This window comes from Blennius ocellaris (genome assembly GCF_963422515.1).
Source record: "Blennius ocellaris genome assembly, chromosome: 22".
Taxonomy (NCBI): domain Eukaryota; kingdom Metazoa; phylum Chordata; class Actinopteri; order Blenniiformes; family Blenniidae; genus Blennius; species Blennius ocellaris.
In genome coordinates, this window is record NC_137671.1 from 10,051,459 (window position 1) to 10,074,098 (window position 22,640).

The window sequence follows — 22,640 nt, forward strand, 5'->3', positions numbered from 1 at the left end:
CCGCTGCGGCTCCAGGTTCACCTCATATTTGTGCTTTGACATCTTGTCTCTGTCTCCCTCCAACAGGCTCCGCTGAAGATGTGACATGTGGATTACACGCTGCACTTGCTAAAGAGATCGCCGCCACACGACTGCTTCTTTTCCGCTCTTCTTCTTCCTGGTTTTTTGTTGTTGTTGTTTTTTTTGTTTTTTAAACCACACAATCTTTTTCTGGAATATGATTCATACATGGGGCTCTGCAAGCGCCACCCCCGGGGTCGTCTACCCCTCCCTTGTTGACCAGTAGGAAGGCCCAAGATTTATGTTTGTCCCCGCTTTGGGATCCCTCCCGGCCCGCCGTTGAGATCACCCCGGTTCTTGTGTGGTAACGCCTTCCTTCATCATGGAACAGCAGTGGAACCCAGCTTCCTATCCCCAGTCCCCCTCCGCCATCTTCCTGCTCGTGGCTACTTCCTACACCTGGCTACTTCCTGTCACCTCCCCCCAACGGATCCCCGTGGACCCCCAGGCGGCCCCGGAGTACGCTCACTCCATCCGACTGGACGGGGACATCATACTCGGGGGATTATTTCCGGTGCACTCGCGGGGGGACCGCGGCACGCCGTGCGGGGAGCTGAAAAAGGAAAAGGGAATCCACCGCTTGGAGGCCATGATGTTCGCCATCGACCTGATCAATAAGGATCCTGAGCTGCTGCCCAACATCACGCTGGGGGCCCGGATCTTGGATACCTGCTCCAGGGATACGTACGCTCTGGAGCAGTCCCTGACGTTCGTCCAGGCCTTGATAGAGCGCGACGGCTCGGACGTCCGCTGCGCTAACGGTGACCCCCCCATCTTCACCAAGCCGGATAAAATCGTCGGGGTGATCGGAGCGGCTGCCAGCTCGGTGTCCATCATGGTGGCCAACATCCTGCGCTTGTTTAAGGTAGGACTTGGGGATCTCTTTCCTTCTGCTGCATTTTCCGTCTCCTTAAAATTCAACTATATAAAATATAGTCTGTCCTTGTGGAGTGTTTGACAGCAGCGGCTACTGTACGACACTTCTCACTCCACCGAAGGGAATCGGCGTGAGAGCATTTTAGCCCTGTGCGTTTGCCTTTTGAAATCTAAAGCACAACTTTATCTCATTTTTAGATGTTTGCGTGTGTGTGTGTGTGTGTGTGTGTGAGAGATATACGTGTCGAGATGTGTCAAGTGATGCTTGTAAGAAAAGGCTTTGTGCGTGCGTCACCGCACCGCGTGGTTTGGATCACTCCTGGCTTGTGGTTGAGCCAAATAAAAATGGCTGCCAAACACGGGTATCAATTACCGCTGAAATCTGTCAACAGCCACTCCATCCACTGCACTGTATGTATGTGTATATGTGTGTGTGTGTGTGTGAGTGTGTGCGCTGCCAGGATGCTGCTTTGTGTTGGCGTGTTGTGCACTACATGTGTGGGCCTAATTGAGCATCCTCATGAGTGCTCATGTGTATGCAATGCGGCAGTGCGCCGTCTCTCTCTGTGTGTCCTTGCAGAAGCCCTCGTATGTGATGTGGGAGAGTTGCCTCTCTTTAGTTGTGTGTTTCTACCGACGGTGCTTATGTGTGCATGCGCTGATGTTGTCATCATTAGCCGCACAGGGCTGATGGATTGCTGTGCGATTATGAAATATGAGTCCAGTAATGACGCCCATGGCATTTCACTTCCACATCCATCCCACACTCTTTGACGGTGTGTGTGTGTGTGTGTGTGTGTGTGTGTGTGTGTGTGTGAGAGTGACCAAACACTTTTTTTTTTTCTTTTCTTTTTTTTTTTTTTTTGGCAGTCATCTCCTGCAAATCCATATGCGGCTTGTGCGTGCATGCGAGAGCATACGGGCTGGTGAGTGGTGAGTGTGTGTATTTTTGAACGCACTTGTTAACAACCGGCTCCCGCTTTGAATGGAAGATTTGCATATTAAACAACAACAACAACTAAACATGATTTATGCCAGGATCTGTCACAGCAGCAGCACTCGAACACGCCGCCTTTCTGCCTCATTCTCATTTGCCTAATACGATTTAGTGCGAGATCGTGCGTACGTTAGTACACATGTGTGCTCTGTATGTCCGTATTGTGTGTGTGTGTGTGTGTGAGTGTGTGTGTGTATAACGCTGAAGAGTGTGTGGGAGTCTGAAGCAGTGTGTGTGTGTGTGTGGCTGTGGTGCTGTATGACAAAAAGACTGTATATTTCTCTGCCTGGTTTAACATGAATAATGCACCATGTGTTACGGTCTGAAAATAGTATAGAGGACACACACACATGCACATACACACAAGGGCTTGCTTCAATAAACGTATGTCTGTTTTGTTTTCCATTAAATGGGCTAATCTGACGTTGCCAGTCACCCACTCAACATGAGGGGCTCGCAAATCAAATACAGCCACGAGTGAGTGTGTGTGTGTGTTTGTGGGTCTTTTATTCAAGCAGCAGGCAAAGAAGATTCAAACAGCAGATTGTGTGAAAAATTCCACATCCAAATCCTTAAAAAAAAAGAAGGGTTTCTCTCTCTCTCTCTCTCTCTCTCTCTCTCTCTCTCTCGCTCCTGCAGTGCTTAGCCGCAGAGGGAGCAGTGAGCTGACAATCACAGCGAAGAGAAATGTGTTGAACAAAAGTTGTTGGTGTTTCTTTTTGTTACTCTCGCCTTCTTTTGAAGATTATCCTTAAACCGTTTCTGCAATCTGGGACGACACGGAGTGGAGAGAGTGGATGACATAAGATATAACAAGAGGAAACTTTTTGTTAATCCTCGTGGGGGAAACCCTGCCATCACAGCGGCAAAATACAGAGGAGACTCCAGAGGAGCTCATCACACTAATGGGGATCCCTTCAAGCAGAACAAATGCAACGTTGAGAGGAAATGTTTTGAAGGAAACGCATCCTAATTTTGTTGAAACTCGACAAACTTCAACATGTAATTACTTAATCTGCATCCAAAACACGGCGACACACCAGATTCCTTCAACCAGCAGTGGCATTGTTAAAAATGTCACAGCATTACTGTGAGTGGTTGACATGTGAGGAAAGTGCATTTAAATCTAAATCTCATCCTCCCACATGTTGGAAACTCTGACTTTAAACCTGTTTGAGTTCCTGCAGCGCTCCAAATTACACGACCAAGAACACTCAGGTGGTTCGCCATACCTCTTTTTTTCCCCATTAAATTGGATGAACCTTCAATCTGTTGTGACAAGAAAATTGTGTATTTGGCATCAACAGAGTCTAAATTAAACCTTGGGTGTTCATCTGGAAGCTGTGAGGGATTTTCTTTTTTTTCCAGCTGATCTGTTTCAAACAATTTGACCTCAAGCTGCATTTCATCTTTGTTTTTCCACCAAATCTGAGCATCTCTTTTCAGATTGAGCGACTTTTTATTTCCATCCATCCGTAGAACAGCCGAGGTAACAATGACCGAGTTCCTCGTCACACTTTAGTTGTGTTTGCGTCCTGCTTTATCTGCTGGGTGAGGCGTTATTGATTTGAATGATGAAGAGCAGATATGTGCTGCACTGGGGCTCCACAAGCTGTATAACCTGGTACATGCTCTCCATCAACAAGATGTGCTCGCTTCCCCTTTTTCCTTGTTCTGCTCCTCTCATGCATAACCTCAGAAAGTGTTTTTAGTCTTGTTTACTTGCATAATTTGTATCCCCCCCCCCCCCGCTGCAATAGCTAACTGCTTCATCCTGGAGTATTGATTGTGTTTGTGCATGGACGGTAATTACAGCAGCATTATGGATCGGTGAACTCCCCCCTGAGACTTTTGGTCAAAACTCAGACCTCCTTCAGGCTAACCTTGTCTGCAGCCAAGATAGTATTCCCTGTACCGTTTGAACTGCGACCCTCAAATCTGTATAAGATGCATACTTTGTAATCTGTGCCAGCGCTAATGGACCACTTTACCAGGAAGTCGCTGCTATCTTGCGTTAAAAGACTGACATGCTGTGTGTCAGTGGCCGAAAATGAAATTCACTTCATAAATTGATAAATGATGACTGTCGCCCAGCGAGAGCAAATGGAAGGAGTTTCCCCTCCGGGAATGGAAGACAACTCCTCGAGTGTGTTGCCAGATTTGGGTCCCCCGCCACTGTAATGGCACATTTCCACACTCGCACACATATTCTTGGATTTCCGATTTTCTTTTTTTTTTTCCTTCAATTTGCATCAGTTCCACTTGATTTCGTTTGCAGCTTTGAAGTGCATGCAAACACACACACTTGTTTCTTTTAAGGACACAAGTCATTGTCTGTGTCTCCAGTGGGGGTTTTAAAAAGTTGTGTTTTCCAAGGTCAGGGGCAGAAGTCTTTCCCACGCTCTGCCATTCAGCCTCACGTACATCCAGCTGCGCTGCTGGGTAAACGGCGTGCGTTTGTTTGTTTGTGTGCGTATGCCTCTACTCAAGGATTTGCATCTTGCGATTATTTGCTTTACATATGCGCCTATATATACACGTATATGTACAGGGAAGAAATATTGCAGACAGAACAATTTCAATTGCTTTCATAACTCAGCTGCTCCCCTCCTTCCTGTCTGTTTGGGGGATTAACGGCTGCACTGTAGGATATCACTGATGTATTCATTTGCTCGTGTATAACCACAGTCATGATTGCTTTCCAGACTATTTGGCGGTTCATTGTTTGGGGTTGATTTTTGCGCCGGGCATGATGTGACATGAACGTCCCAAGAGGCATTAACTAGTGACACAGGTTTGATGCAGCACAGGCAAATGCGAAACATCTCTTCACATGGAGATTTTCTGAATCTGATTTTATAGCGCTGTTATACAAACGTTTGCGTAAAGCGTGCCGACGCATTCGCCACACCGGAGTGATTTAAAAAAATAAAATAAATAAATTTTCAGGCACGTCAACACTGGTTGAACTACAAATCAATTGGGATGACAACAGGTGCATCAAAATGCAATTAACTGGAAATGCTGTAGTTTTAATCGTATGCCAATTCATAATGGATTTGCTATTATTCTCAAGGTCAGGTGCAGTTTGGCGTACGGTCACTTTCTAATCCTCGTGCACTGGTTGATGGAATAATGAAAGGAAGGACAGCCAAGAACAGAAGGAGTTTGAAGGAGACTTTGCAGAGGGAGTGCAGATCAAAAAAAAAGGAAGGATTTAATGAGTAACAGGCTGGAAGAAGTAAGAATTGGGCAAAGATGCGAAGGAAAACCGTCGGCGGCATGGAGAGCGTGGCATCCTCTGAAGTGTAATGATGTGGTGTTGATTTCCGTCATGGAGGCATTATGCATTAAGAGGGCGATGATAATGAAGCCGCGGAGAACTTTCAAGCATTAAAACTCATTAGGACATGAGAGGGTCTCTGTTTTTGTGACGACTTGTGCGCATTGCTTCGCTCCGGATCGACGGCAGCGTGAAAGTATCATGGCAGCTGCAGTCGGGCATGCAGGACACGATCAGCCAACCTCCACTAACGAAGGCCGGCTTAATGAGCAAATGGTTAATGAAGGGAGATTTAATTGTCCTTCTGAAATTATTTATTGCTTTCATTTGTTGAGTGTTGCCTGGAGATGATTCATTAAAGGGAGCCATATGTATAGCATGAACACGGACTAAATTAGATTTGTTTGCGGCTGAATGATGCAAAGCTTTTTGAACCGGGCTTTGAAAATAGGCAGCAAGGAACTTCAAATATGAAGACGCCTTTGCGGATCGGTGTTGACATTATTCTTTGATCTGTCAAAAGTATTCGCAAAAAATGAAGGGAAATAAAGCAAGATGCAGGCGAGGATCGCAGGAAACCGCATGCACACAGCGGTAACAAGTCTGAACAATAAAACTGAGGTGTGACACGATCAGACAGAGATTGATCGTAAAACTACAAATACACGGAACAGCACCACAGAAAAACCACAAACATCAGTAAGGTTTACATTGTAAACGAGAAGCGTCCACGCGATACAAAAGAAAACGTGATTTATTAGGTAAGACCTCTTTCTTCCATAGCTTTGTTATTCAGGTCCGATGCTCATTGGCCCATTGTGAAGCACTTTCAAGGGAAGTGGTAAGGATGAGCACTTTGGCCGGCCTGCACCCTGCAGCAAGTGTTGATCCTTGGCTTCTGATCGAGCTATGAGGGCCAGTTTTAGTTCCCCCCCCGTGTGTCGGTAAGCCTGTAGGCATCCCATAGTAACCCTGTAGGCAGTTCGATGATGGTCTTGCCTTGAATAACATTGCATCTCGAGTGCCTCTAAAGGTCTGCCATTTTGGAGACGGTTATCAAGCTATTACACCCATCCCTTGAGAAAGTTTCCATTTCTCTTGCATTCCAATACATCAGATCCAGGAAAGTACTCTTTGCTTTGTTATGTAATGACAAAACAACAAAACAAAACATGTTATTCACCTCACCTGTCAGTGGTCTTTGTTGACCAAAAGACAAATCACACCCAGGGTCAGTCCAGGCCAACACAGTGACAAACCGCCGAAGCAGTCACACCGTTATTACAATTTAATACATCAACTCATCTCAAACGTGTGTGTTTGGACTGTGGGAGGAATCTGAAGTATCGACACAGGAGAACATGCAGTCAACACTCGGACCGGCCCTCAGCTATAATCTTCTCCCTGTGAGGTGAAAGTGCTTACGACTGCATCATTGATTTTTAAAACAGAACCACACCTTGAAGAAATAAGCCTTGAACAGAGTGGGAAATATGTAAAAACCCTGCGTCAGCAAAGCATGAAGCAGATCCCCTTTAGCCAGTTCGGCCACTCAGTGGCAACATGTCAACAGATAAGAAAGTAATTCCAAGTTTAATCAAGATCCGTAATGACAAACAAGAGGTCGTTATTTGAGATGTCCTTATTAAAACTGCTCACTGTCTGTGTGTTAATGGGCAGATTTGTTTGTGTCCGCTTGAGCGTGGATGTATTCTTGGGAGAAAGAGTTGTCTTGTAGGCATTCATTGAACCTGTGTGTATGTGTGCGTGTATTTGAGAGAGCCGGGAAGAGTGATGCGGATGGCGTTCTGTCTCGGAGCATTATCTGCATGTGTGTGTGTGCATAGAGAGGCTCGGCGTACAGAGAGCTTTAAAGTGGAATGAGATTCTATCTCCCCGGCTCCTTTCATCAGGTTTGTGGCTGAATAGAGGCTTAGATAAGGGATAAGTGAAGCTATTACACACTGCCACCGGTTTTGGCACAATACCGCCGGACAATGCGGCCCATTCTGACTCGTCGTCAGATGTAACTTAGCACATTAATGATCGTGGCTTCACATTTGTTGTGTTACCTCGCTATCCGTCTGACAGTGGACATTTTTGGCTTTTCAAATGCGCCTGTAACTAATAACCTTATTACCTGGTGAGCTCAATGACTCGGATAAAAGGAGTGGAACTATTATGGATGTTATTAGTTTCTCCTGTGCTTTTCCGGAAAGTCAAAATTTACCCGAGAATTGGCTGTTGGGTATTATTTCCGCTACTTTGATCCATCCCAACTATTAAAGCGCGCTCGGTAATTTCAGTGCCGCGCCTGAGGTTTAACTCAATTTCTTATCTCGCATCCTCAGGCAAACGTATTGCTCCGCATGGTTTTGGGGGTGGCGGAAGGAAGTCGTGCGCTCTCATCAGTTTTCATGAGTTGTCGATGATGACCACTGAGTCAGCCCTTGTCGGAAAGAAAAAAAAAAACCATGTGCAAAGGTGCTAAATGTGCAAAATAAAAGTTCCGTTGCACAATCGCTCAATCATGGACACGGATATTAGGCTCACACCCCCGTGAGGAAATTACAAGAGCAAAACTGTAGATAATTAGGCAGAACGTAATGTATTCCGTTCCTCATATTTATATTTTCAAACACGTTTCCGTCTGTTATTGTTGATTTCACAATTTTCCTTCATTAATCATTGTGCACGCCGTGTGTCAGATGGGTCCCGTGTTTCAAACACTTTGCATGAAACTGAACTTGTCATTTCAACGTGGCTTTCTGTTGTTGCTTTGGGTCCCTGATGAAATGTTTTCAGCATGCATGATTTCACCACTTGCTTGGTGAGACAGCAGCATTGTGTGTGGTGGAATGATGCCGCGGTAATGGATTCTCTCATTTGAAATAAATGAACTCGGCACGAGGAGAAAATGAGACACTTGCAGCAGAAGGTAGCGCTCGCAATCAAAGGTTTTTTTTCTTCTTCTTCTTTGTATTCAACAACAATATGTTCACTATTGTATCAAGTACAGTCCACCCCCGGTGTTTGCGACTGGCCACTGGAATGCGAGTAATACTCGGGTTTCATGTTGTCATCAAATATAAAATGGAAAAGAATCATACTAGTGTACCAAAAGAATCATATCGGATAAACAAACAGCATAAGCAAAAATGCCAAAACAAGTGGGTCAAAGACAAAATGAGTAGATAAGCAAAAGAGAAAGATGTAAACAAAAGAAATTGAAACAGCAAATACCGAAAGAAAAAAGCACAATAAAGTAACTATGAGATACAAAATAACCGCAAAGTGACAAAACTATCAAATGGAGATTTATTATAAACACAAACCAATTTAGTGAAATTCAATTATTTGTTGATTTAACAAAATACAATAAATAGAGTGTGTTGCAGATAATACAATGAAACTAAAGTAATATGATTGTTTTAATAAATCACAATTACACTTCTGAGTAGAAGTTTTGTCCTCGGCTTGTATTTTTTCCCACCAATGATCACGACTAGTGTTTTAAACTTTTATTTTCTTTAACTTTTATTTTCATTCACTCACTACTGTATGTGTGAACGAATGTGCCTTCCAAGACAAGTGTGCATTTACCATTGCTTTGTGGTCTATTGCGTGACGAACTAATTGAATATTGTTTTTCAAACTTTTTTCCTGTCTTAATTTTATTTTGAAAATATTTTTTTATGTTATTTTATTTGCAAGAAGAGGGTTATTACTCACATTTTCTGGCTGTGTGGAACATGATAAATCTGACAAAGTGCAGAAAAACTAAAAAATAATGCCGAAGTGACCAGTAGAAGAAGAGGATGTGATGCAGGTTAAGTCGAGCTGCAAAATGACAAAAGGTTTGCTTTAAAACGATTACAGCAAGTGACCTAAATGAGATACAAATGCCAAGACAGGAGCTGAAAAAAAAAAAAAAAGAAGAACTACTAAAATGCCCAGTTGATTGCTCAGTCAACAGAAAGTCATTCAGCAACTGTTTTAAGAAATTACTGAATCATCTCGGCTGTTTAATTAACCAAACGTCTCCTGTTCCCAGAAGCTCGACTGTGGTTATTTGCTGCTTTTCTTCAGAGTGGAAATAATGAAGCACTTATGCTGTTCTCAAGCAGAAGTTCCAGTTATCCAATGTCTTTATTTCAGTTGCGTATCACAAATATGGCTTTGCATTTTCATTTACATGTTCATAAGAATTGATTGACTGTTAAATAACAACAATAGAGATTCAACAATCCTTTTGTGTTTCAATCACTGCTTTTCCTGCATAATAGATGTAAAAAGATGAAAAAGATGTAAATGGATGAACATGAGAGAGAGAGAGGGAGAGGGAGAGAGAGAGACCTCAATCCACAGAAATGATTGTCTGTCAAACCTGAGGTTTGTGAACTTTTTAAATCTTTATTCTCTGTACTATGGCATTTCTACATCTGCCAATGTAATCTATGTATTTTGCAAAAAAAACTGTCATGTTCCTTTACATTCACTCTCAGATGATCAGTCTGACGTTGTTTCTGAACAACTCGTCGCCGCTGAAACCCCCCCCCCGAACCACAAACTCGAGTAAAGAGTGTGTCATATCGGCTTGGTGAGAGCTGACAAAGCTATTTGGGTCACCTTTCAGTTCAGTCGGGATCGCCTGAAAACACACACCGGCACACACATAAACACACGCAGTTCTACAGGTGTGAAATTTGGTAGCAGCCTGGAAAAAAAAGAAAAAAAGAAAAGACCACAGAAGGTGTTTGAAAGAGGAGAACACACTCTGCTGAATTTGTGCCTCCAGTGCAAATGTATCGACTCGCTTGTTCTGTTATTCGCAAATAGTTGTTTAAGCCTTTTGTTATAGAAAGAAATCAAACTGCTAGGGAGTTGCTTTCCTCTCTTTTAAAAAAAAAAAACGAAACAAAAAGAGCTTCTTGTCTCACATGATCCGAGTGGTCGGGCTGCTGATGTAATCGCTCCTTATTACTCTGCATACTCATAGTTACTACCACAAGTGGTAGAATGAACACCAGGATGATAAGTTCAGCACGGTGCTGTGGAGCAACATGGGTGGAGACGGTGTTCATGACAGTTCACACGAATATATTGTGCAGCGACAGCCAGAAGTAACAAATGTGACCGTTAGATCTTGGGCTGAAGCAACAAATCAATTTGAATCAATTAATAAAATAGTTATCAACTAATTTAGTCATTTATTAGTTTCCGCTTCATTTCCGTAAATTTTTCAGCCAATCTGTTCCAGTAGTTACCACAGCGGTGAACGGCCAATAGTTGGCTTTGTGTTGCGTAGCGTCATCAGAGTTGAAAACCTCACCAAGAGAATCTTCACACAAAATCTAGAAAAAAAACCTTGGAAAAATAACCTTAACATATACAATGTTGAGACAGCATTTTATATCTGTCTAGTTATTGTATATTATAAATAAAATGTTGTTTTTCTCTTCATGAAATTACTCTTAATTACTTACCTGGGTAAATGAAGGCAAAACAAAAGTGTTTGAAAGAAACAACCAAATGACTAAGTGAATATAAATAATGCACAGATTAATCCATTGGCAAAATAATTCTTAGTTGCATCCCAAGTGAGCTCATTCTTTTCATTCGTCCATATGGGGGGTGGCAATATGGCGAGCAAAGAAGCCAAGACAAGAAAAGTGGTACGATGGGCAAACAATGAATAACTTGTTTAAGGCATATTATTGCATTGGTCACCTAACATGATCTGCTTTGAGTCATCTTGAGTTTCCCTGAATGCTCGGATCAGCAGGTCCCTTTAAATGTTGTCGCCGCAAGGAATTGTGGGGCAGCATGATATGTTTCCTCACCCATGTTTGCTCGGCTGAAGGAGGTTATAAAGGAAGCGTTGGACCTCCTTTCCTCCGCTTGTAGAGAATTTGAACGTTCCTCATCATGGCCACGACTTAAACACTTCTGGGGTAAAGGAGAAGTAGATAGGAAAGGAGATAGGAAGCCCTTCTTTTGGATTTAATGGTAGTTTACATCCATAAAGTTGCACTATCGCCATCTGCTGGTTCCATCTATTGACATTGTTTCCCACCGCTCTCATCTCGTCCCTGATGATCGTTTCCCTCTCTCTCTTATCAGAAGCTTTTTCGTCCCTGATGACTGTTTCCCCTTTTTCTTCTTCTTCATTTGGGTTTAACAGCAGTTAGCATCCATGAAGTTGCACTACTACCATCTGCTGGTTCCAACTATTCCATAGCATTCCCACCACTCAACAAAAACAAGAAAGAAAGAAATGATTGATTCAGAATGAGCTTTAATATAAACAACTGTATTTCAACCTGCCAAAACAAAGTGTCGTCACTGCTTAATCCGTTTGTTGCAAAGAAACTGCAGTGAAATTTAAATCAAATACTCAATATGGGACAAAATAAAAAGGAATCTTTCAATTGGATGACGTGATTTACAGATTATTTCTCAATGCTGTTATTAGCGCGTAGGAAGGACGTCGCCTTGCAGAGAACAAGAATGCAGCTTTTGAATCCATTTTTAATATTTGGCAGGCAAAAAAAAAAAAAAAGTTCTTCATTAAGTCTGCCTCATCTTTCAAGCAGCATTTCCAATGTTGAAGATTTTGAGGAGTTGAAACAAGAGTAGCCCAAATACTTCAAAGAATTTGCAAACATTCTAATGTTCTAGTGTTTTTTTTTGTGTTTTTTTTTTAATAAATGTGACTAAAAGTAGGACAGATAGGCAGAGAAAATGAGACTGGGGTTGCTGTGGGGATTCAAGACTAAAGGGGGGGGGGGGGTGTTCTTTAAGGACTGTGTTTTAATTTGAAGCTGCTGGTGTGGAGGTAAAAATCAGTGGGTAATATCGTGTGTATGTTTGACACCGAGCATTGAACAACAGTGGGGAAGGTTTGTGATATATTTCTTTCTTTTTGGGTGATGAAAGCAGCAGATATAAAAGGGGTTATGTAGTGAGAATGGCGCGCTGTTTTCCCTTTCATTTCCCTCATCGCTTCTCCTTTATTATTCCGATTTACCTCTTAATCTGCTCTCAGTCTCTTGTAGGAGCCGTCGCTGTGGCCTCGCGTCCGTTTCACTTTTATTTATTCTTCCTTCTGCTTCTGGTCTGTCCCTTTCAAAAGAGGAGGATGGGGCGGTAAAGAAGAGATAGACGGAGGAAGAAAAAAAAGCAGGGGCATTAAAGGTGATAGATAAGAAGACTAAAGGCAGTAAAATGGTAATCGTCAGAGGGGAAAGAGTTCAGTAAAAGCGCAACTGGAAGACTCGAGGGGAAAAAGGAGGGTTGCGAGGTGTTTTTTCCATCTTGCAGTGATGTTACATTAGATCATAGAGAACAGGTGGGAGGAACAGGGGTAAAAAGAAAAAAAAGAGAGAGGTTAAGTGTTTGGCGTTTCCGCATCCCTGCTTTCCTGCTCTTGGCACGCCTGAGTCGGTCTTTCTTCTTCAGCTTCTGCGGTCTCGTCCCGTCGAAATCTCCTGGAGGCTTCCTGACGGTGTTCATAGCAGCAGGGTACGATTTATGAAAGAAAGGCGAGGGGACATAGGAAAGAAGATTAGAAGAAGGCCTGGCCTGCTACCCAAAACAAAACCCAGCAAAAAAACCCCCGGATACTTCTAAGAGGGAATTGGCAAGATGTACGCTCATATGCGAGTGTGTTTAAAATAGATGTCCTCTTTTGGAGATTCATATAGAACATGACTTAAGCCAGATATAAAACATTCACACTTTTGTCTCTTTTCTCTATTTATTTCTCATCCTCTATATTTCCTTTCGTCAAAAGGAAATATAATCGTATTTATGGCAAAATGCAGTTTCTGAGCAAGATTAGTTTTACAGAAGGTTGGACGTATTAACATGATATGGATATGAGAACACATTTGAAAATGTGATTGACGGGCAGTAAAGAAGTGTATTGACTGCAGGTTTTTGTCTATTAAGTACTTTTCTGTCTGCTTTCTTGCTTGATCTTTTCCTTTCTTTTTACACAATACTCCAAGTAAAATAAACAATTAACACGAAATGAAACTCTCCTCATTTACTTCCTTAAGAGGCTCATAATGGAGCTAAATCCAATTATGCACAATTATATATACTATGTATGTATACAATATATGGAGTACTGGTCTATTTAGACTTCCTTCTACCTTGTAGGTGCCCAAACAATAAAAATGTAGTTTTTTTTTTTATAATTGCATAGTGCTTATTGATCCAGTAAACTATATATAGAGATTGTTTTCTTGGAAACTTTTGAAGTGACTAAAACTTTGAAATTGAAACGCCCGACTGCTGCCATGAATAGTTGTGATGAAAACAAGAAAGAGAGCGAAACTAGAGCAAAACTCAGGAAGCAGAATCCCATGATCAACATATTTTCATCCTTTCATCTGTGTAAGACGATGTGATTGGTGGATGAATTCATTCATCTTGTGAAAAAGTTGCATTATGTTACATAATAGTTGTGACGGGTTCGGTTGTGGGTAGCTCGCTCTTGTTTGGTGACCTTAATGTCTCTGCTGGTGTACGAAGTCAGACGTCTGTCAGGTTTCGTCGATGTCTACACGCGTCTGAGAAGCTCATCCAGCACATTTTGTGGTTTGCAACAGAAACGGAACAGGACCTTCTGGGATTTTCGTCTGAATGGATTGTTCTTAAAAAAACCCCAAACAAACTAAAAAGGGGGTCACAAACCACAATGTCTCTTTCAGGGATCCACAACATCAGCCTGTAGCGCTGACCCGGCAGAGCTGGAGGGCTAGAAATTTAAACTCATGCATTTTCCGAACTAAAATGTGTCTTTCATATGTTTCCTTCCTACTTTAACCCTTCCCCCTTGCTGCTCATGCTTTGCACCCCATTTATTCCCCCGCCCACCTTATTGTTCTTGTCCTCCTATCCTTGTCTTGCCACTTTTCCCAGTCCTTCACCCTACTCCTGCTCCTCCTCCCTCAGTCTCCCTCGCCCTGCCTTCCCTAGCCGCCGGCACTCCTCCTCTGAGGTAAGGCAGCACTAAACGGGCTCGGCACAGCATCCCTATGTATTTTTAATGGCCACGCCCGTCAAGCTGGAATCTCAGCTTGAATTATGCATAGAAAATGAGCGAGGGAAAAGAGAGCGAGGGAGGACACTGGCTGGCGAGAGGGAGAGTATAAAACAGAAAGAAAGATGAGGATAAAAGATGACGGGGGGATGAGAGATCATTGAGGACAAAAAAAAAAACTATGCCAGGAGAGAAAAAAAAAAGGAGACCGAGAGTGAACCTAGCAGAAGAGAGATAGAACTGTGTGGAGATGTATTTTAAAATAATCACAGCTCTGACAGAGTAGAGGAGAGTGTGACCTCCCACCTCACTCCATCAAGCTCTCATTTTATCCTTCTCTACCTCTGGATCTAACTTCACCTCCAAAACCCCTGGTCCTTCATCTCTCTCTCTCTCTCTCTCTAGGGTTCCCTTTCCTCTCTGTTTCATCACCTCTTTCAATCCCTATGTCGCAATCTCTCCCTCTCTTTTCCCTCCCTCATTCTTTTAACTCTTTTCATTTGGCTGCCTCTCCCTTTCTCTCCCACTCCCCAAATGACCGTGTGTGTGTGTGTGTTTTTAAATGCTGCTCTGCCTGAAAGTAATACAGTAGTACAAAAAGGGAAAAAGTGAAGGAGAAAGCGAGAGGGAGGGAGCTGAGATGCTTTAGCATAAATGGAGAAAGTGAGAGTGAGGTGTGGCCGAGACTTAAAACTATTGATCAGCATCGTGGATTCTTTCCTCTCCTTCGCCTCCCGAAAGTGGACACTCAACCGTCTTGATAATGGACGTCGGAGGGTGGCTGACGTCTTCAACATAAGATAGTGGCGCCGGACTCCAGCTTGGCTATTTGTTTCCTGGCATTTTGTTTCGCTTTCTCCTTTCTTCTGCGTCATCTCCTTGTCTCTCCTCATCCTGTCTTTTTACGAAGTAGAACATGCTCTGTGTTTGTACATATCTGCGATTGCATCTCAGTGACATCGTGTGTACATGTCAACGTTTTAACACAGTGTCCATTTCCACAGGAATGGCAGAAATGCTGAAGTTTTCCTATAGGGCCACTAGTGGGTGCTGTTGGTTGTTTTGGTAATAAAACCACACACATGCAACATTAACAATGGCGAGTACACAGACATTCTTGCACATGCACAGTAACAACATTTCATAAAAGTTGCGTTTTACCCCCATTTTGTAAACGGACTCCCAACATGCAACGATAGATTTCTACTTTAACTTTAAAACTTTGTGTAAACCGTTTCTAGAACTCAAGCTACATTCTGCTCCACAGTCTGAAAAGTGAAATATTGTGTTGATTGATGGTGAATTTATATACAGTGGATTAGTTGGAGTAAAAACCTTGAACAGGGGTGTCAGATAAACATTACACATGTGAAAAAGCAGCCCACCTCAGGTTCTGATCCAGCGGGCTAATATTGCAACAGTTTTTTCTATAGGCATAGTTTAAAAGTAACACAATGCTGAAACTTAAATCACATTTTTTTTGATATTCAGTTAAATTCCGGTTATAAAAACAGGCAGAAAAAAACCTGCTTGTTTTGTTTGCAGTGGCATCCATATAAGATAGACACAATGGATAGAAGATGGAAAGGATTTTAAGCATGGTACTAATGCATGGGATGCAACAAGTAGTCAGATGTGACTCACAGTAAACACAAATACAAACACACTCACCCTGACATTAGTCATTCCGAACATCAGCACTGAAATGACATCTTAACTTATAAAAGCCCGCGAAGCGTTGTCCAGTCTGGTCCTCACAGTTTTGGTTTGTCCCGACAACTGCAGTGCAGATTTCAGGAGTCGGACCCCACAAGGACGGGTAAACAAGGACACAAACCACAACCTGACCTGCTGTTGACTCCTCTCCAGTTCTCATATGGCTTGAGAGCAAAACAACGTATTTGAGGGGTTGCATGATGAGAAAAACCTGGAGGCCTTGGTATTTTGGTATATTTTTGATATTTCAGCTCAACACCAGCGATAATTAGGATGACATTTAGAAAAGCTTTGATGTGCTTCCTCTCGTCTGTCAGGGAGAGGAACACATGGAGACAAAAACGACTTCCTCTCTGTTTGAGTCGTGCTTTGCGTTGGCTTTTCAAAATGCCTTTCAGCCACTCGCAGCGAGGTCAGTTTTATGGGTCTGATTGCTGAATGTCGAGCTGGTGGATAATTAACCATTTATTTGGTAAAGTGTGGCGCATCGTGACAATTATATAACATTTCAAGGCACAGAAATCTATTTCCTGCCGATGAAGTCACTCACATCTTGCCATTCCACATCGCATGAGCCTGGCAGTGTTCAGGGAAACATTAGCGCCAATAACAAACACCTGCTTCTGATGTTTTGGTTTGGCTTTCTAATTTGAATTAAATGAGCTAAAGACTTTAATATTCAAAGCAGGGAAGCAAAAGGCAGGCAGCAGTCCACACTATCAATTATTGATGTGGAGCACATCAAAACAGTCACTGTGAATTGAAGTAAAAAATTATAGAGGGGAACATGTGGAAACAAAACATTGGGCTGCTTCAGATTACCTGATGTGATTAATTACAATTTGTACTATAAATTGCACACTGCGGATCGTCGGGGAGGGGGGTTGCGTTATGCAGCCAAATTTTCATTCACAGTTGATATATATTTTAACCCAATCAACACGGTTTATATTTGAAAACTGTCTGAAATCCATATGAGTATGGCATTATTTATGTCGCTCTCTCCTCAGTGACTGTTTCCAACAAGCATTTTACAAAGTGAAAATCACACTCTCCGAAAGAGATGGGGAACGTCTGAGACGATACAATGCAAACATAAAGAATAAAAAGATCAGAGAGGCAGGATTGTGTGCAGGAACCTGATGAGCACTTTGTTTAAATGTAATGGGCATTAAAACCAATAGTATGTGTGTGTGTGTGTGTGTGTCCGCAGGTCTGTCTGACAACCACTTGATCTGAAATATCTGAAAAATGATCAAACCAGTTTTCATGGAATTCCAAAAAGACTGTTATCCCACCTTGTAGAGGGAATATCTTGAGCATGAGCCCAGGCTGGGTTTTCACTGTGGAGATTCCATGTTGTCAGTATGTGTGATGGTTTTCATTTCAGGTCAAATGGTGACTCAAAATTGCCCATAAATGTGAATGCGAGTGTGTGTGATTGTTGTTTTTTTTCTTTGTGATGGACTGGAAATCTGTAAAAGATTTTGGGCCTGTGTACATGTTGGGTTGCATGTTCTTTCTGTGTTGTTTACGTGACCTTTTAAAGGGAAGGTAAAGCAACATGATGACGCCTTCTGGCCAAACCAAAGTTATCTTATAACAGCATTTTGATTTTTCCAGCTTAAACCAATAAAACAATATTAACTCAGAAACAAAGGAGCAGTAGTATAAAAAAAAAAATACACAGGCAATAAATCTTAAGAACAAAATGACAGATCCTAGTTTTCTTTAAATTACTTTAATGATATAAAAGAGCAACCTCGCAAGCTTTCAAAGACAATTTTGCACTAAGTGCATCAACTAAGATGCTCAATATAAGATGCTCAATATAAACGCGATAATGAAACATTTGAAAAGCTACAACAAAGTATTTTAATGGCTCAAATCAAAGAAACTGAACAAAACAAGCTGCATCCTCCTGCAGTATGAAAACCACCCATAATATCCTAGATTTGTCTTGTGTAAGAATGATCACATTTCTATTTCTACTATAATTTGGCCAAATATGATAATTTCATCATTTCTTAGACCTGTGTTGGTAATTAGCCTGTCGCAGTTTGCTGAGCAGGTTTCTTTTTCTTTTTCTATCAAGCCCGAAGGCATCTGTTCCCATGTGGCACGCTTCCAACCAGTTGTCCGTTGAGCAGATCATGCGAACGAGGTTTGCCTCGGAACAACTGGCATGATCGGCTGAACGGTCACAGCTTTGCCCCCCCCACAAGACAGCGAGGACGGATCGTAGATATATTGGATTCCGCCATATTGGATGAGGACTCGCTTCGCCCTCTAGTGCATTCACCGATATGAGTTATGATATCAAGGGGAAGTAAATGCACTGGAGGTGAAATACGAACATATCTGAGATGAGACGGCACAAACACTACCTGCGGAACCTTTTCAAACTCAAACGGTGACTATATTGGACATATGTTGGACTTTAGTATAATAATTTGGGGGTATTTCTGTTATTTCTATGTAAACAAAGATCATTTTTTGCATAAACATGAAATTACTTGAATTGTTCTGTTAAATGGGCCTAAGTTTTATTTCAAGATTTGTGTGTGGTTGATTTTGTGCTGGCTGAGTCAGGCTTCATCCAATGCGACGCTAACCTGAATAAAGATAAATGGATAGATTGCACAGAAATATTATCGATTATTTTCAGTTTATTGACTTCATCTGCCCAACGTAACCCATGCGTTGAATAAACTAGTTTCATCTCCCGGAAGTAAGCAGGATTATTGGCAACTTGCTTGTAAAGAATTGTGTACAATTCATGAACAATATTTGTCTGTAGATAATTATACTGACTTTTCCTCACTCTTTGCATCTCTTTCTGACCATTTTGTTCTTTGACATTATGTGGCTCTGTGTTGTGGCAAAGCTTCATGGTGTCGCCTGCTCTCTGGTGACATTTTGATCACAAGCTCACTCCTCAAACCATGAAGGTACTGCCCACCACCACCACCCCCACCACCCCCACCACCCCACCCCACCCAGAGTTAAATAGGAGTGTTTCCTGGTGTGTTTGTTCGTTTCACATCCCCCTCGTGCTTCAGCCTCCCCTTTAGTCAGCATTGACCTTCAAAGAGCATCATTCAGTGAGGACTCCCTGCTAAACATCAGCTTTCTCAACCTTTTGCACCCGCCCAGGTGTCTTTAGAGCTATTTATTGCTTAATTATCTATATAATTGTGAAATAAATGCTCCTTTTTTAAATGGCTTCTCAGAACATGTTTATTGCGTGTACATGATCAAAAGCAAGTGAAGTGAAACCCTTTTGACAGAACTGATAGAATCTGTGAAATTTTAAATATGGCAGCTGTGCTGTTTTGCCTTTCAGGCAGCACCTATTGTCATGTGCAAAGTGCTTCACAGGATTGTTGACCCAGTGATCTTGAAGGGCTTGCGTCATTATCGTTCCTCCTTTTTTCTATTGCCGTGTCTCCGGTGAGATAAGGATCTCCTGTAGGGTTTTGTGCTGTATTAAACTACATCCGGCTCTGGATGTGATGTTCAAAAGTCCCAAATGGGCAGCGTGCGACCAATACATTGTTTCAAAACTCTTCCACAGCGTGACGCTGCGCAATACGTCTAATAGTCGTTTCACCGCGTTGCAGATTTTCAACAGCCACAACTCCCCCTCCGAGACTCTGCAAATCTCTCTCTGGGAGAGTTTGTCTTTTTGCACACACTTTTTGCTTTTTGTAAAGCTTTTACTTTAGTGCCTTAAAGTCTAAAATACAGATTGCCACATCATCAACTTCTTAGTCATAAATAACAAAACAGACGCTGTAAGCTATTTTGGAAGCATGCTTTTTAAGGTAGCCTTTTTGTATAACTTTGTTTTTGTTTTTTTCAAGCAAATAACCACCAGATTGAGTTTGTGCTGTAGTAGCAAGTCTAAAGAAAACAGGAATTGAAAGAATATTTGGCTTACTTGGAAGGAATATAGCTTGATTTCACATTCTAAGGCAAATAAAGCGTACCAGTCTTCTATAAGCAAGATTATTAAGATGCACAGTTTGGTAATTCGATAAATTCTCATAATTATTTTGTATTATTACATAAATTGGATTCATTTCCTTTTAATTTCAAAGCATGGTCGGTGAGGAGGCTGATGTATTAGTTTTGTGGGAAAAGTTTTTGGAATCCATGTATAGCGCAAACCTCTCATCATGAGTCGACGAGACAGCGAGCGAGAGTTGTTTACCACAGACTGTGTCATCCTCTGTTGCAGTGTGATATTTACGTCTCACAAAAACAATAAACCGGTGACTTACTCAGAGCAGAGACTGGCAGAGTACACAGATGACGTTGAGACATGAAAGATGCCATGTCTCCGGAGTAAAAGATGCAGAAAAACTTTACTTTTCAAGTCTGAGTGTGTTTTTCTAAGAATACCACCACAGCAGATGGAATGATTTGTTCACCATGAGTCTTAAGTGAGATGGTACTAATTCAATTACAGATTTGCATAATTGGAATCCACATTTGCATAATTCGGCTCTAATAATTGACTTAGCATACTACTTTGTGGATGGAGAAATAGATCTTTCATATAACACACGGCGTGTGCTGTCCAACAAGTTGTAACGCGGTAAATATAATTCAGCTTAATTGTAATTGCCTAAGCCTTTGCAAACGGTTGACATCGCTCCTCTTTTGACGGTCTGTCAGTGAACCTCAGCCCGTGCATCATAATACCTGTTGGAAAGGAGATTCGCAAAGCCTTCGGGGCTACTTACCACCGCTTAACTCCATAAAAAAGAAGAAAGAAAAAAAAGCAGCTTTGCAACAATACATAAAACTGGTGGAGCGTGTTTCACTCGCTGTCTCAGAGGGGGATTTAACCGCTAAGACAAGACAAGTCTTTCCCTTCTTTCACTGAGCTCCGTCCAAGTGGAGCTGGACACCTGCCAACGTTTATGCAGGGAAAAAAACGAGTTTCACACACACACACACACACACACACACACACACACACACACACACACACACACACACACACACACACACACACACACACACACACACACACACACACACACACACACACACACACACTTGGATGAATATGTGCACACTCGGATGCTCGGGCCGGGGGACACGCGCTGCGCAGACACGTCGACACTGTGGCTCGTCGTTTGGGAATTGATGTAAAGAGAAGCAGAACACCTTTTGCCCCTCATTGTCCAACGGCACAACCTGTGATGTGAAACCAGAAGTGCTGCTATTTTATTTTGCTGAATATTCATACCCATTTCTGTTGATATGTACTTTTTGTTTTCTTTTGTCCTACAGAGTGAAATACAGATGAAGATCTTAACTTTTACGTGTTAATGTATTAGACGATGACGCGCACCTTTATATGCCATTAATAGATGTGAAAGAAGTCTTTTAATGGGTTACATTTCTCATTTAGTATTAAAAAAAAAGAGAAAATGTTTTCAAACGAAAACCACAAATAATGCAAAATCAGTGCATGCTATCCATTTGTATTACATTTTATCGTTAATGTTGGAGAAATGTGGAGAGTTTTAATAATATGTTAAATAATTCATACAAGTTTAAAATGTTCTGAATTAGGAAAAAAAAAGATAAGATAAAAAAAATACTACATGAAGAGAAACAGTTCTTTTAAATAAATTAAAAAAAAGATTCAACCAAATGCCACTCGGTTCCTGGTTTATTTGTGTACATTCTGATGCCTGCCGCATTTTCTTCCCCACACGGCTGTCCTGTTGCCACAAACATGTTGTCAACAGAACAGATTTATTTATGCCGTTAGTGTGCCGAAATGTTGGGGAACGAATCGACACACAAACAGAACTTGGCACCGGAAGCGACAGGAATAACCCCAAATAATTTCAATGCATTTCGGTTCAGGGATTTCAAGGTATCACTCGGTGTCAGCTTAAGACCTCCATTTAAAAGTGCTAAGAGGGTGAAGGAGGGGGAGAGAAGAAGAAGGAAGCTTGTTTTCAAAAGAGACAGACACATCCACTGAACTCTTGGCCGTCCCGGTGGGGGAGCTTAGTTGGCTGGCTAAACGGGAATTCATGTTCAGAAGGAGGAGATGCGTTTGCTGGTGGTTCACTCGTGTTTTGCTTCCTTCTCGATGCGTCGATATGAATTTTTCCCGCGTCTGTTTGATTGACGGGACTCTCTCAGGGGTTCCATTCATTTGTTTTCTTCACTTCTTTACAATCTTGTCGTGGCGAGCTCTGAGTCTTTAAAATGGAAATATATTGAGACGTTCCTTTTGTTTTTCTTTTCTTTCTGTGTGTGTGCACTTGGATAGAGTGTATCAACTTTGTACTCCATTACCACCACTTTGACAAGTGTGCTTGCTCAGGCAGGCATCCCAGGACATTTTCCTCTATAATGGACAAACCTATTTAGGTCTAGTCTAACGAAGGGTGAATTTTTTTCTGTTGTTGTTGTTGTTTTTCTTTTTACAGCTTTGTAAGTGGGGCTGTATTAAAGCAGTGTGTGTGGACACAAATGTGTGTGTCTATTTATTGTGCTAAACCCATTACACCTAAGTGAAGAGTTGGTTTTTAAACCACATGGCTGTTGTAAACAAGGGGGTGCTGCAGTTAAGTATAGTTTGAATAATGAACGTGTTGCATGGAAGGATAAGCGGGGAA

The 22,640-nt window shown here is 41.9% G+C and overlaps 1 protein-coding gene across 1 annotated transcript in view; it reads left to right on the top strand.

Annotated features, from left to right (window-relative positions):
- Positions 1-382: 382 nt before the first annotated feature.
- Positions 383-22,640, top strand: part of grm8a (glutamate receptor, metabotropic 8a) — a gene marked incomplete at both ends in the record, with an annotated part of 228,704 nt that continues 206,446 nt past the window's right edge. Inside the window, one exon of the mRNA XM_080518071.1 lies at positions 383-925. Coding sequence (XP_080374197.1) covers positions 383-925 — 543 coding nt within the window. The remainder of the gene's footprint in view (positions 926-22,640) is intronic.